At 41.6% G+C, this 15,837-nt stretch overlaps 1 protein-coding gene across 1 annotated transcript in view; it reads right to left on the reverse strand.

Moving 5' to 3' along the window:
- The window catches only part of CSTF3 (cleavage stimulation factor subunit 3), a 150,735-nt gene that overhangs the window by 33,021 nt on the left and 101,877 nt on the right, over positions 1–15,837 (reverse strand). The window contains exon 4 of the mRNA XM_073576339.1: positions 696–728. Coding sequence (XP_073432440.1) covers positions 696–728 — 33 coding nt within the window. The remainder of the gene's footprint in view (positions 1–695; positions 729–15,837) is intronic.

Below are 15,837 nucleotides of genomic sequence, written 5' to 3' on the forward strand. Positions count from 1 at the left end.
ATGTGTTCAAACCACTTTTTGTGCCTTACTACACATTTTTGAAAATGATCTAAAAAAAGGTTTGAAGTAGCCCACTGACAATTCTTTTATTAACTACCATATTAGCCATGGTGCACAGTGAATGGATTACAGATCGCTGCCTTCTTCCATCGCGTACCTACAGTTCTTACTAGTGGGCCCACACTTTGTAAGTAATGTAAGTGTTAGACGCACAAGACTCCTAGACTAACACTGACCGGCCACCTAGGATCTACACAGACCGTGCGGTGACAGCTGCTGTCACGTGGTACACTAGAGGGTCAGAATGGTGCCGGGGGTGCACATAAAATCTATGGCTATGGGGGTAGATAATCACAAGACAAAATCATTTAACTGTGATTCTAAATTATCAAACACGTTGGCATGAGGTAAAATGTCCAACTTGCCAACAGGACGAGCCAACTCAATGACACAACCTCAGCCCCTCTTTATAAAGACCCTCGCACTGTGGATGATGTTGGGGGAAAGCCGCACACTTCGCCCTTTCCACTGCACAGATTTGCAATGAAAGCCGTAGATCTCATGCACTATGTGGATGTACGCTAAGTGCATTAATAAATCTGCCCCATTATGTCAGACTACAATATAAGGACCTTTATGTGTAAAATACTAAATTAACTCTACTACCATGAACGAGAAAAGCAGAACAAACGTACCTTTTCCACCTTGTCGTAATTTTTTGCCTTAACCTGTAGGTATATAAAAAAGTATTATTTAATAGTACAGCATGGATTGCCATCTTGTGTCTAATGCGATGTACAGCTAATTGTGAAACATTACCAAAATGACTTTGGAAAGTCACATTTACCTTCTATGTCGCCCTCCCATCACAATCCAGCGTCCGCAGGCGTGTATCACTGCATGTTACTGGACTGCTGCCACATTTACCAGGTCTATGCCCCCTGCAGCTGCCCATTTTCTAACATCATATCTTGGCTACACTCATGTAATTACAATAAATAAGCATCACTTCTTATTGTGGTATTAAGCATTGAGATTTTTTTCTATGAAAGTAAATTAAAAATAATGTAACTAGTGTAGAAAACACGCCAATGTATTATTTGCTTATCTCCTGCGGGTGTCTGTGACTGATCACCAACTATTGACTGACTCATGTAGGACTTCCGCATTCTATAAACCTGCTGTTGATCTTTATGAAAAGAATGAGGGCGTCTCATAGAAAACAAGAGCTAATCATGAAGCTAAACTTTAAATGATATACCTAAGAAGTGATTTATGTGTTCCCCAGAGCTGTGGTCTTTATATGGTCACTGATCTTCATAGTGATGGATATCATTCTAATTTACAAAAGGGGATCAACTAATTACTACTAACATTGTATAAGAAGATACTATATTTGCCCCTGACTTTACTCCTGTAAAGTATTGGATTTCTGTTATCTGTATGATTGAACTGATACATCAGTTGCTAAAAAATATTCATGACAACATGAAGAACATGAAGGCTCCCTGCACATGATGATGTGATAGCTCAGATTGTAGAGAGCAGTAGTAGGACACCCACAGAGGTACACAGTATACAGCTGCACCTTCAGTTTCATACGTAGGATCTTTATGTTGAATGTTATATTAAAAAAGATTGTGACATACTCCAATAGATGCCACATGTACAAAGTAGTGTTGTCTCATGGGTCAGAACAGTTTTGTAAATACGGCCCCTCATGTAGCATGGTGGAGTCACGGGTAAGCTTCTGTACTACATGGAGTGCCACTGGTACAGTCTCCAGGTCTATATTTATAAGGGCAATAGTAATCCAATAGTGTGGGAAAACAGTAGGAGTAAGGGGATGTACAGACAAACATTTTCAAGTGGATTTTACCTGGAATCTGCTCCCCCCCCAAAAAAAAAAACAACGCTGAAAAAATGCCAAATGAATGAAGATATGGACAGCCATGTCAAACCGACTAGCTGTGCATATGTGCCCTTTTTTATCAATTATTTTAGTTTTTACAGACATGGAAAGCTGTGAAGTAGTTAAGAGGTGACCTGTTAGTCATATAAAGCACAACTGCATCCAACACATATACGGCTATATCCAACGCATATATGTACACTGCGTATATGGGAATCTAACGTTAAAGTGTTACATCTAAGATTTAATTCTGCTATAAGAAATCATGCACACTATTTACTAATCACACATTCTATACATAATAGATTAAAGTTTTGTCCACAAAGATCACATTGTAACCCGCTTGAAAAATATGAAAAAAATGTAAAAATACAAAAGTTCAAATGATCCCCCTTATGCCTCATTAAAAATAAACCAAAAAAAGTTAAAATACACATTGCTGCTCTTATAGAAGTCCTATCTATCAAAATACAAAACAAATTGATCAGATTGGTAAACTGTGTAACAAAAAAAACAAACCAAAACGCCATTATTACCTTTATCGGCAGCCGCAACAGTGCAATGAAATGCAATAAAAGAAAATCAAGACATTGCATCCACCCAAAAATCAGCTCAGGGTGCAAAAAATAATGAAAATATTGTGGGTGTCAGAATATGGAGTCACAAACAAAATGTTTGGTTTCTTTTTTTATATCAATTTCTGAATTCCTTTTCACTACTTAAATTAAAAAAAAACCCTATACGTTTAGTATCTGCGTAATACTGTAGCACTGACATGGAATATCATATTGCTAGGTCAATTTTACCATACAGTGAACATGGTAAATCAAGAAAAAACAATTGTGAAATTGCTCTTTTTTTTGCAATTTCAATGTACTTGGATTTTTTTCCCCGCTTTCGAGTGCATCCCATGATAAATGGCGTCATTCAAAAGTACAACTTGTCCCGCAAAAATACAAGGCCTCATAAGGCTATGTGGACAGAAATATAAAAAAGTTATGGCTCTTGGGATAAAATAAACGACAATTAAAAAAAACAAAACTTTAATTGGTCATGGCGTGAAGGGGTTAAATATCTGCTAGCTATACACAGCCGATTGACAGTGATTTAAAAGGGGTGGTGCGACACCTATAATGTATTTTCTAACTATCTAACCTTACACCTTTACCACTTTTGTATCTTGCTTTACTACACAACACCCTACACTTTTCCCTGTCTAATGTAGCTAATCTCTAAATGTCTTTTTTTTACTTCACTTCCTGTGACGTTTAAGAGGAGTCTCAATCGTGAGGTCGCAAGAGACTGGGGCTGCACTCACTCCCCAGTGCCCATCACCCCTATTGGAACAGGACATCACAGGTGATGGACGATGTGGAAAAGGTGAGTGCAGGGCTGGCACTCTGCTTCTATCTCCACCTCAGATTTATGAAAGAAAAGGTTACTCGGGCAGGGACAGGTACGGACTGGGGCTGAAATTCAGCCCTGACATTTTAAGTCACACAGGCCCATGCTATCCCCATCACCAAATGAGATATATTACTAATATTACCCGGGATTGAAGAAAGCAAGATTTACTACAAAACCAATGTTTCTAATGACACCCATGGCCTGCTGGGGTAAGTGACTTTGTGCTCTGTCACAACTTTAACAGTATGGGTCTTTTGGGAACACCAATTCTGTTAACAATGTAGCAGACAAGGCGGCCCACAAGCAGACAGGCCCTTCTGGCATTTGCCAGAATTGCCAGATGGCCAGTCTGGCCCTGGGCAGAAATAAATGCTGTGTGTGACATCAGCACCACCCCACAGCTTCTAGCACCGCCCACAAACTACTCGCCATTGGTAGGCAGATATAGAAGCAGGGATATCAGCAGCGCCCCCTAATGATGATTCGTTTGATGGCGCTGCTGGAGTCACTCACTGCTTTGATCTCTGCCCTTTGACGTCTTCTTTCAAACTGAAGCTTCAATGGCGGCGGAGACAGAAGCAGAGAGCCGGCACTGCACTCACATCTCTCACAGTGTCCATCACCCAGGATCAAGGAGGTCTTCAGAGGGTGATGATGCAAGAAACTAGTGAGTAACTGCAGTTTTACCCCCTGTGAGGTCCTGTTCCAGGAGGGGGGATAGACGCTGCAGGGAGTGAGTGCAGCCCCAGCCTCCCGTGAAGTCACATGAGACTCCACTCAAATAAAATGTCACAATTAGAAGAGTAAAAAAAAACAAACAACGCATTTAGAAATTAAGTAGATAAGAAGTGTAGGGCATTTGGTAATAAAGCTACAATAGTGAATTTATTAAGGTTTAAGGATAGATGGTAAGACAATACATTTTAGAAGCTGGACCTTTAAAACCCTGTTTGGAGAAGCTGAATGCACTTTTCATGTGCACAGAACAATCAGTAATAGACCGTGCTGTGCAGATTGTCATTGTCCTCTGCAGCACTTGTCTTTCTTAACATAGGATGATATGCTATAGAGATCAATGATTTTTAAGCAAGCTTGTGTCAAATGCACATTTTTCTCATCCATTGGGTGATTGGCAGACTATGGGCTCATACTCACTTGCAAGGGACTCGCACCATTCTCGTGCGAGCCTCTCGCATGAAAACCTGGCGCTGCCGCCGGCACTCGGACCGGAACGTGTGGCTGCACAGAAATACATGTAGCCGCACGCTCCGGTCCCAGTGCGGCAGTGCCAGGTTTTCTTGCGAGTCTCTTGCAAGTGAGTATGAGCCCTAATAGTACTGCACAGAGTACTAGGAATGCTCTCTCAATAATCGGAGAGTATAATGCACCCTTAGGTACATGTATTTGAGAACTCTGCTATATGTGCTTAGCAGAATGCAGCAGTCTCATTCTTTTGGCTAGTCTTCTTTTTCCAACATTTTTAAAACATCAAGTATTTTACTTGCTCTCCATGTAGCGTTTATCTCTCAATCGGCTTACTCAGGTTAAGCGAGTGTGTGCTGATATATGGAGTCTGGACGACATCAATAAACGTTTGAATAGGCTACGACTATATTTACATCAACAGAATAGAACTAAAATAATGCCTTTCCTTTTAGATTATATTCATATGATGATATGCAAATTTTTGATTTGGTGTCGTCATGTTGATTTCCACACATTCACAGAAATGGGGCAGGTGCAAAAAAATAAAAAAACTGCTGCAAAATCCACTGCATGTGGATATAACCTTGTGATGTCAGTGGGAACACCACAATTAATTGTAAAAGGGGTTTCTACATGTTAATAGGATATTCCTTATCTCTAGGATAGGGGATAACTTGCCGATTTCTGGGGCTCTAATTGCTGAGACCCCAAGAAGAGAGCTGTGCAGAGCCTCACCTGCATGGAGCGAAGGTTGTCCATGTGCACCCCCCTCCAATCGTTCTCTAAAGAACAGCTGGAAACTCCCAGGTGACCTGACATAAGACCCAATATGCGGCCTGCAGGCGCTGCTGGATTGCCATGGAAACTAGAGATAGGAGTTTGTATGTTCTCCCCGTGTTTGCGTGGGTTTCCTCCGGGTACTCCGGTTTCCTCGCACATTCCAAAAGACATACAGTTAAGGAATTTAGATTGTGAGCCCCATCGGGGACAGCGATGATAATGTGTGTAAACTGTAAAGCGCTGCAGAATATGTTAGCGCTATATAAAAAATAAAAGATTATTTATTTATATGGAGTGGGGGGGCATTGATTCACCAAATCATTATACAGCAAGCAGACCAGTGCATCATGATGTCCCAGTGATAAGAACCAATTTTAAGAAAGTTCACTGGTGCACAGTAAAGCTTGATTTCATCCGTCACCACCATAGGATGTAAGTGGTACTGTATATTACATTTTATTACAAAGTCGTGACAAATACAGCACTACAACCTTTATAAAATGAACATACCATTTACAGCATATGGTGAACGAGAGAAAACAATGAGTTTCCCGCTCCACCCCTCCAAACAACTGTAACGCTTCTATCCATTGAAATCAACTGCAAAATGGTTATACTTAGAAAACGACAACCCGTCTTGCAAAAAAATAACAACAAAAGTTGAAATGTGCAAGGTAAAGGTTTTTTTTCCATGAGATGTGTTATTATAGTCCAGTAGTAAAACATGAAGACTTGGGTTTTTGGCAGTGACAGGTTGGGAGAGAACCTACTTATGATGGCTCCTGAACACCCCGCAGATTGGTCACTACTCCACTGCTGATTTTCTGCTAAAATCCACAAATTCACCACTGATTTTGTTCACTGAAAGGCTGAAGTCCACAATGAATTTTGCTAAAAGAATTCACATGATGCAAATTTTAAAGTGCAATTCTGCAGTCAATAAAACGAGAAAATGGCCTTTTACTAGCCTGTTTAGGTGGGCCGACCTCATGTCCTATGAGCAGAGACCACAGCACGATGTGCTGCCGAGAAAGAGGACTTCTGAATCCTGCTTAATAAGAATTCAATTCAATCAATGATCATTTTACTAGTTGAACAGGTAATCATAAACTCACTTATAGAGAGTTCTCTTCCATGATAAATGTGTAGTGTAAATCAAGCTCAGTTTTAACGGAGGCCCAAAAGGTGGAAACCCCATCAGTCCGGAAGAGAGCCTGGGCTCTGCACACCCCACTCTTGAATGGAGTGGGGCTGGACAAATGCTCGACTTCTGCTACAGTCATGGTCTAGGAGTATGATGGAAGTAGCTGAGCGCTATGCTCACATTTTCAGGCCGTACCATAAACAATGAATGGAGCAGAGGTTGACCATGTGCTCCTCTGCTTCACTAAGTGGGGGGCAGCGGTCTAAAGCCCTGTTCTCGGCATTCCTGGCAATACTATTGATCAGTAAGTTATTCCTTAAACTCAGGATAGGGGATAACTTAATATTTTGGGACAACCACTTTAAAAGGAAGTTGCAATTTCTTGAGCATTAAAAGAAAAAAGTCATACTATATTGAGTATTGAGATCTACTGTAAAATGTTTATATATATATTTGTGCACAATTTATAACTTGTGTTTAACAAAATCAATAACTGACGATCACACCGTCTATGACCTGATAAGGCTTTGTCCATGAGTAACTTGTAAAAGGGTTTCAAAGATTTTTTTAAAAGCACTAAAATAACTAATAATTATCTAGTAAATATCCCACTACAAGGGAACTGCTACCTTGGATCTAATCCTTATAAACAGAGAGGAAATGGTTGAGGAGGTAAAAGTGTCTGGGACTCTAGGAGGAAGCGACCATGCTATTTTAGAATTTTGGATAACTAGAGGAGGAAGACCTGTGAAGACTCAGACGTTAAGGTTAGAGTTCAGAAAGGCAGATTTTAAGGGATTCAGAAAGAGAATTGGGATCCAATGGCTGGATATCCTTAAGGACAAAAACGTCCAGGAAGGATGGGAAATCATGAAAAATGAAATTCTCAAAGCACAATCGTTAACAATTCCGAAAAGACGGAAGAATAGGAAGAGCTTAAGGAAACCAGGATAGATGAACACAGAACTTAAGCACATGATAAAAAGTAAGAAAGAAATGTTTATAAATGGAAAGAGGGACGCATATCTAAAGAAGAATATAATGCTGTCTGCAGAACTTGCAGGGCACAAATCAGATTACTAAAGCTGACAATGAATTGGGGATTGCAAGAGACATCAAAAGCAATAATAAAGGATTTTGGGGATATGTCAAAAGTAAAAGTCAAAGATGCTATAGGATTTTTACAGGATGAAAATGATGAAATGGTAAGACAGGATGTTGAGAAGGCTGAACTTTTAAATTCCTATTTTGCATCTGTTTTCTCTCAGAAAGGAAATGTAACATCAACGGTTCTTCACTGTCCTATTAAGGGAATAGAAGAATCCAGGATATCTATAAACAGAAAGCTAGTGAGGAAACACTTAGATAACCTAAATGAATCCAAGTCTCCAGGTCAAAATGAATTACACCCCAGAGTACTGGAGAGAGCAGAAGAAATTTCTGAACCCCTCTCCATAATCTTTGAAAATTCGTGGAGAACAGAAGTCCCAGAAGACTGGAGAAGAGCAAATGTTGTTCCTATCTTCAAAAAGGGGAAGAAGGTGGACCCAGGCAACTATAGGCCGGTGAGTCTGACTTCTATACCAGTAAAGATCTTTGAACAAATTAAACAACTTGTATGTCAGCCTGGATAAGAATGAAGTGATTAAACAGTCAGCATGGGCTTGTAAATAATAAGACATGTCAAACTAACTTAATTTCCTTCTATGACAGAATCACTGATTGGGTGGATCAGGGAAATGCTGTTGATATAGTACATCTTGACTTCAGCAAAGCATTTGACAAAGTACCTCACACAATCCTTATTGAAAAAATGACTAAGTATGGAATGGACAAGGCAACTTTTAGGTGGATTCATAACTGGCTTAGTGATCGGACCCAAAGAGTGGTCGTAAATGGCTGCACATCCAGTTGGAAGAATGTCTCAAGTGGGTTACCACAGGGCTCTGTCCTGGGCCCTGTATTGTTCAATATCTTCATCAACGATTTAGATGAAGGAATAACCTGGAACAGTGGGCAGCAACTAACAGAATGTTTTTTAACAGAAAAAAAGCAAAGTACTACTTCTTGGTAAAAATGAAAAAAACATATACAGAATGAGAGGAATAGGGCTAATCAACAGCACATGTGAAAAAGACTTGGGTATACTAATAGATCACAGACTGAATATGAGTCATCAGTGTGATGCAGCAGCAAAAAAGGCAAATGCAATTCTAGGATGTATTAACATAAGCATACAGTCTAGATCACGTGAAGTCATTATTGCTCTCTACTCCTCTTTGGTCAGACCTCATCTGGAATACTGTGTCCAGTTTTGGGCACCACATTTTAAAAAAGACATCAACAAACTGGAGCAAGTTCAGAAAAGAGCAACCAGAATGGTGACCGGTCTGTAACCCTGTATTATGAGGAAAGGTTGCAGGATTTGGGAATGTTTAGCTTGCAAAAGAGAAGACTGAGAGACTTAATAACGGTCTACAAATATCTCAAGGGCTGTCACATTGTAGAAGGATCATCTTTATTCTCATTTGCACAAGGAAAGACTAGAAGAAATGGGATGAAACTCAATAAGAGGAGACACAGATTAGATATTAGAAAAAACTTTTCGACAGTTAAAGTGATCAATGAATGGAGCAGGCTGCCACGAGAGGTGGTGAGTTCTCCTTCAATAGAAGTCTTCAAACATTGGCTGGACAGACATCTGTCTGGGATGATTTAGCGAATCCTGCTTTGAGCAGGGGGTTGGACCAGATGGCCCAGGAGGTCCCTTCCAACTCTACGATTCTATGATTCTACTCAAGGTCCGAGTTCTTGGAGGGGGTTGTAAACTATTCTGCAGTGGTGATATCCAGACGATGGGAATGTGACTGCTGCAGCTAATCACTGGCCTCAGGTGTACGGCTAAAGCATGTGCAAAATAGTAACCAGCGCTGGGGGCAGAGTGGTTCACTGCTACATTCACATGAGGCACAGGAACTGGCCATCCAGTTAGCCGACATATCAAGAGAAACAGAAAGGAAAGAGACCTGCACCTCATGGTGTACTATTTATACTGGGAAATAGGAAGAATGCACTGCACTTGAATGATCCAAAATGTACAGGGTGGGCCATGTATATAAATACACCTAAATAAAATGGGAATGGTTGGTGATATCAACTTCCTGTTTGTGGAACATTATTAGTATATGGGACGGGGGAAATTTTCAAGATGGGTGGTGACCATGACGGCCATTTTGAAGACGGAAATTTTGGATCCAACTTTATTTTTTTCAGTGGGAAGAGGGTCATGTGACACATCAAACTTATTGAGAATTTCACAAGAAAAACAATGGTGTGCTTGGTTTTAACGTAAATTTATTCTTTCATGATTTATTTACAAGTGTCTCTTTGTTTACCGCCATTGACATGTTGCAGAGGTTAACACGTAAGGAGTGGATAGAAATTGTGCTGATGTTTGGTGAACGCAGTACCCGGGTCATTGCAGCAGAGTTCAATGCAAGACACCCTACGGAAGAAAACTGTCACCATTCCCATTTTATTTCGTGTATCCATATAAATGGCCCACCCAAAAAGTTTTCCTCATCACTTAACATAATGGTTTGTGTAAACTGAGGGTCATGTTCCAATTTATGCTTTGCCCATTCTGAAAATTCAGTGCGCCAATCTGGGTCACCAACCTTTCCCATTTTATTTAGGTGTATCCATATAAATGACCCACCCTGTAGAACAGTTCATAGGAATGTGTGGTGAAGCAGGTTCCTTCTCTTTATCTGACAGTCCCAGGACACAAGAAGGTGCATTTGCATGCTTTATACTTCCCAGCTGTAGAAGTATTCCATTATCAGGCTCGGATCTCTTTTCCTTTCCAGTGGTTGTGCGCCAACCATGCTGCCATACCTGCTGGGGCAAGTGCCTGGCTGCAGCACTAGCATGCCCATACAATGTTATAACAAAGACCAGCGGGGATAAAGGCGTTGTGGTGGTGGATTATACTGGGCAGCATAAGGGTATGTGTACGCGTTATGTATTTACAACAGATATAAGCATCGTGTGCATGAGATCTCAGAAATCTCATTTATTTTGCTGGTTTTGTAAACTGCAGCGTTTTGGTGCAGACATTTCTTACTCTTTTTTAGTGGTTTAATCATTTTAGCTTATTTCTTGCTTTGTAGTCATTTATAAAAATTCTTGGAAAGTCTCTTTAATATTTCGCTGTGTCATTTACACTGCCATTTGGAATCATTAAATCAGATAATTTTACAAGTTTTGTTAAAAGTAAGAAAAATGGTTATTAAGACAATGACTAGGCAATACATAATTCTGCTTTAAAAATAGCTATTCAGTGCTGCCTATACATTAAGGGGACTCTGTCAGTAGGATTTCACACCTCCAAAATATTTACATGTGCATGTGACTCACAAAGACAAGTCCAGCAATACCTCTACATCTGTTCCTCAGAAATCAACGCTTGTATTGAAACACAAATGAAGTTGAAGATTTGCAGCCTCTGTCATTCCAGCTCTATTCTCCACCTGCTAGACTGATGGCTCTTTTGCCTGGAGCCACTTAGGGTCCCATTTCACATAGAGATGCACCAGCGGTCCCGACAACGATACGACCTGGTAGGGGTCGCTGGTGCATCGCTACATGGTCGCTAGTAAGCTGCCAAACAGGCAGATCTCTTCAACGACACACCAGCGGTCCCGACAACGATACGACCTGATAAGGATCGCTGGTGCATTGTCACACAGCAGCTATTCTGAACGATTCCAGCCTGTGTCCGAGTTCTGCGTCGCCAACGAGGTCGCTCGTTGGCGTCAAACACAATGATGCATGCTGGCCAGCGGGACGCCGACGATGAAAAAATGGTCCAGGACATTCGAGCGTGATCAGCGATATCCAGCAGGGGGGGCCGGTCGCCGCTGCGTGTCACATGTAGCGAGATCGCTATTGCGTCACAAAATCGGTGATGCTTCAGCGATCTCACTATGTGAGACGGGGCCTTTAGCAAAGAGGCTATCAGTGAAGCAATAAAAAGCAGTGCCAGGCAGGGAATGGAGACGGACTGAAGGAGACTTTAGATCTAAAATTAGCTCTTCAGCCTCATTTGTATATCGAATCATGATTTCTCAGTAGAAGAGGAACAGACTGGCCATGTAAAGGTATTTCTGGAGGTGTCTTTGAAAGAGCTACATGCACATAGAAATTGGGGGTGAAATTCTGCTGACATAATTGTCTGTTAGGCCTGTTTCACACTTAAGTTTTTGTTGTCAGTTGTAATCTGCCAAAACGGCGGAGAACGGATCCGCAGGCGTCAAAATACCAACGGGAGCAACCGGACCGTTGGTACGCCGGGATCCGCCGATCTGGGAAAGTTAAAGGAGCCGCGCCGGGAAAAAAAAAATATCGCCGATGTAGCAGAGGAGAGCCGGGACATCGCGGGAGAGACGGGACATCGCGGGAGAGACGGGACATCGCGTCAGGCAGGAGAGAGAGATTTTTAGTGGCTCCCGGGACGGTAGTAAGGGTTATAATGCTTCCCGGAGTGAAAATAGCGGACAGTCAGCGGATGTTTTTTAAAAAAATTGGCGGATCTTGACAGACGGGAAAAAGCTGATGTGTGAAACAGGCCTTAGTAGCAATTACAGCCTGGCATATTAGGTGTTAAAGGGAACCTGTCGGCTGTTTTGGCCGCTAAAAGATGCGGCCGCTGCCTTACAGGACTTATCTACAGCATTCTATGATGCTGTAGTTAAGCCCCCGATCCAACCTGCAAGATAAGAAAAATAAGTTTTATTATACTCACCCGGGGGCGGTCCGGTCCGATGGGTGTCGCAGATACAGTTTTCAATGCTACAGAATGGTAATGTAAGATAAATAGCTGCTGAGTAAATAAACGGATTGTATATGGACAGGACACGGATGACAAGTAAGAAAAAAAAGTCCCACTCTCATGAATGAGAATGGGGCTGATATAAACTGTGTTCCAAATTATTATGCAAAAAGAGTTTAGGAGTGATAAGGTTAGAATTTTGTTTGTCATTTAAACTCATCGATGGTGATGTGTGTCAGGGCTCTTTATATTACTGAAAGCAATTGCAGATACCTGTGCAAATTAGTTTGGCAGGTGTGTCCAAATAAAGGCAAGACTACTTAAGAAGGCTGTTCCACATTATTAAGCAGCCTACATTTTTTGCCAAAATGGGAAAGAAAAAGGATGTGTCGGCTGCTGAGAAGCAACAAATTGTGGAGTATTTAGGTCAAGGCATGACTACAATCAACATTGCCAAGACAATTCATCGTGATCATCGCACAATCAAGAAGTATGTAGCTGATTCCCAGCACACACGTGTGCGTGCTGATAAGGAAAAATTGAGGACTCTTTCCAACAGGCAATTGCATCAGGTTAAAAGAGCAGCTGCAAAAATGCCTTGTCATAGCAGCAGACAAGTTTTTGAAGCTGCTGGTGCCTCCAACGTCCCCCGAACAACAAGATGCAGGGTCCTTCAGAGGTTTGCAGCTGTGCGTGAGCCATCCTGTCGACCACCTCTATCCACTGCACACAAGCAGAAACGGCTCCAGTGGGCCAAACGATACATGAAGACTGACGTCCAAACTGTTTTGTTCACCGATGAGTGCCGTGCAACGTTCGATGGTCCAGATGGATGGAGTGGAGGATGGCTGGTTGATGGACACCCCATGAAAACACGGCTAAGGCGCCAACAAGGAGGAGGTGGAGTAATGTTTTAGGCTGGAATCATGGGGAGAGAGATTGTCGGCCCCTTTAGGATCCCTGAAGGGGTAAAGATGAACTCCATAATCTATGTGGAGTTTCTAAAACAGCACTTCCTGCCATGGTTCAAGAGGAAGAACCGTGCTTTCCGCAGCAAGATCATTTTCATGCATGATAATGCACCGTCTCATGCTGCAAATAACACATCTGCATCTCTGTCTGCTATGGCATAAAAGAGGACAAACTTATGGTGTGGCCACCATCTTCCCCTGACCTCAACCCCATTGAGAACCTCTGGAGCATCATCAAAAGGAGTGTCAATGATGGCGGGAGGCAGTTCACATCTAAGCAACAGCTCTGGGAGGGTATTCTGTCCACATGCAAAACAACTGAAGCACAAACCATCCAAAAACTGACAAAATCAATGGACGAGAGAGTTCAGAATCTTCTTTCCAACAAGGGGTCCTATGTGCAAATGTAACATCACCTAGTTTTCTGTTTGATTTCATTTTGTAATAAGCTGATAATGCTTATAATTTCACAATTGACCATTTTTTTGTTCAAAATAAAAAGGTTGAAAACTCTGCTGTGCATAATAATTTGGAACATGCATTTTGAGTGTTTCTTATTTTTAAAAATATACTGTTTCCATAGGCAGTTTGTTCAAAAACATTGCAATTATACTAGAATAGTAGATGACTGGAAAATAACAATGACTGCAATTCATATAGGTAATTTAGAGAAAATATGAGGAAATATTTTTTGCATAATAATTTGGAACACAGTGTACACAAGTGTAAGCAGATTTCATCCTGAGGACTTGTCATTACATTGCAAAGTACATGGCAGCCTTAATACTAAAAGTTCCTTACCAAATTTCCCATATTAACAGCTCTGAAGCACCCCAGACCTATCACATTTCTTCCACAGGCTCATCAAGGCACTAGGCTGTCCATCAGCATCGGTCATTTGTTACATGCCTTACAAATCTGTGAGGGTGTGTGCACATGCTGCGGATTCTGCTGCGGTTCCGCAGCGGATTTGGCCGCTGCGGATCCGCAGCAGTTTTTGCTGCGGTGTACAGTACCATAATATCCTATGGATATTAAAAACCGCAGTGCAGACGGTGCGGATTTTTCCACGCGGTTTTCCAAACCACAGAAAGAATTGACATGTCAATTCTTTCTGCGGATTCCGCTGCGGTTTGCCATCTCCTCCATTGTGGAGATGAAAAACCGCAGGCTAATCCGCAGGTAAAACCGCAGGTCTTTTGACCTGCAGATTTACCTGCAGATTTTACAAAATCCACACGGCCAAATCTGCACCCCAATCCGCAGCGTTTGCACATACCCTGAAACAACCTTACATTGAATGGTCCGTGTTCCTGTGTTGTTTCGTGCATTTTGAACATTTCCTTTTACTGGTCAGTTTCAGATCAGGCCTTTATTTAAAACTCTGCTTCAGAGGCAAACACCACACCTTTGTGGCACTGTGTCTAGCTTCAAACCTCTGGCATTTCGTTACCCAGAACAGCTTTATCTCAGAAAAAAAATACTTCCACGTTCTGGTATAGAAAATAGATTACCTTCAAATTCTTTTGAGGTAAAAATCAAATCAGTAAATGCTGCAGCTCCAGATATGAACACAACTGCACAAGAGTTTTTACCTGAACTTAAAATGAGAAAAAACAATAACGTAATTAATTTTTTCTTTAACTATGGCAAGTGGCCTAAGAAAAGGAGCAACAATGCACAAAAAAACAAGGTGGAAATGTGATGTTAGAAAATGCTGTGCTAGCTATATTCTAGATCACGTATGTCAAACTCTGGCTCGTGGGACAAATCTGTATACTGTATGGAGCACTATGTGGGGCCATTATACTGTATGGAGCACTATGTGGGGCCATTATACTGTATGGAGCACTATGTGGGGCCATTGTACTGTATGGAGCACTATGTGGGGCCATTATACTGTATGGAGCATTATGTGGGGCCATTTTACTGTATGGAGCACTATGTGGGCCCATTATACTGTATGGAGCACTATGTGGGCCCATTATACTGTATGGAGCACTATGTGAAGCCATTATACTGTATGGAGCACTATGTGAAGCCATTATACTGTATAGAGCATTATGTGGAGCCATTATACTGTATGGAGCATTATGTGGGGCCATTATACTGTATGGAGCATCATGTGGGGCCATGATACTGTATGGAGCACTATGTGGGGCCATGATACTGTATGGAGCACTATGTGAGGTCCATTATACCGTATGTAGCACTATGTGAGGTCCATTACACTGTGTGGAGGACTCTGAGGGATCACTAGACTGTATGGAAGGCAATGCAGGGCCATGTTATGCTGTATGGAGCACTGTGTGGGGACCTTTATTCTGTATTTAGCACAATGTGGGGCCATTAGTCTGTATGGAAGGTAATTATGTGGGGCCTATCATACTGTATGGAGCACTTTTTGTGGCCATTATACTGTAATGAGGGCTATGTGGGGATTAGTTGTAGAATCATACTGTTATGGGGGTCACAATTCTTTGCTGGGGGATTGAATGAGGGGGAACACATTAGGGTCATCGTAGAGTAAGTATGGAGGGTACTGTGGAGGTGTCTTAGGGTATGCTCTTACTAGGCATTTTTG

Source organism: Dendrobates tinctorius, unplaced genomic scaffold (genome assembly GCF_039654945.1).
Source record: "Dendrobates tinctorius isolate UK_male_01 unplaced genomic scaffold, ASM3965494v1 ptg000048l, whole genome shotgun sequence".
Lineage (NCBI taxonomy): Eukaryota > Metazoa > Chordata > Amphibia > Anura > Dendrobatidae > Dendrobates > Dendrobates tinctorius.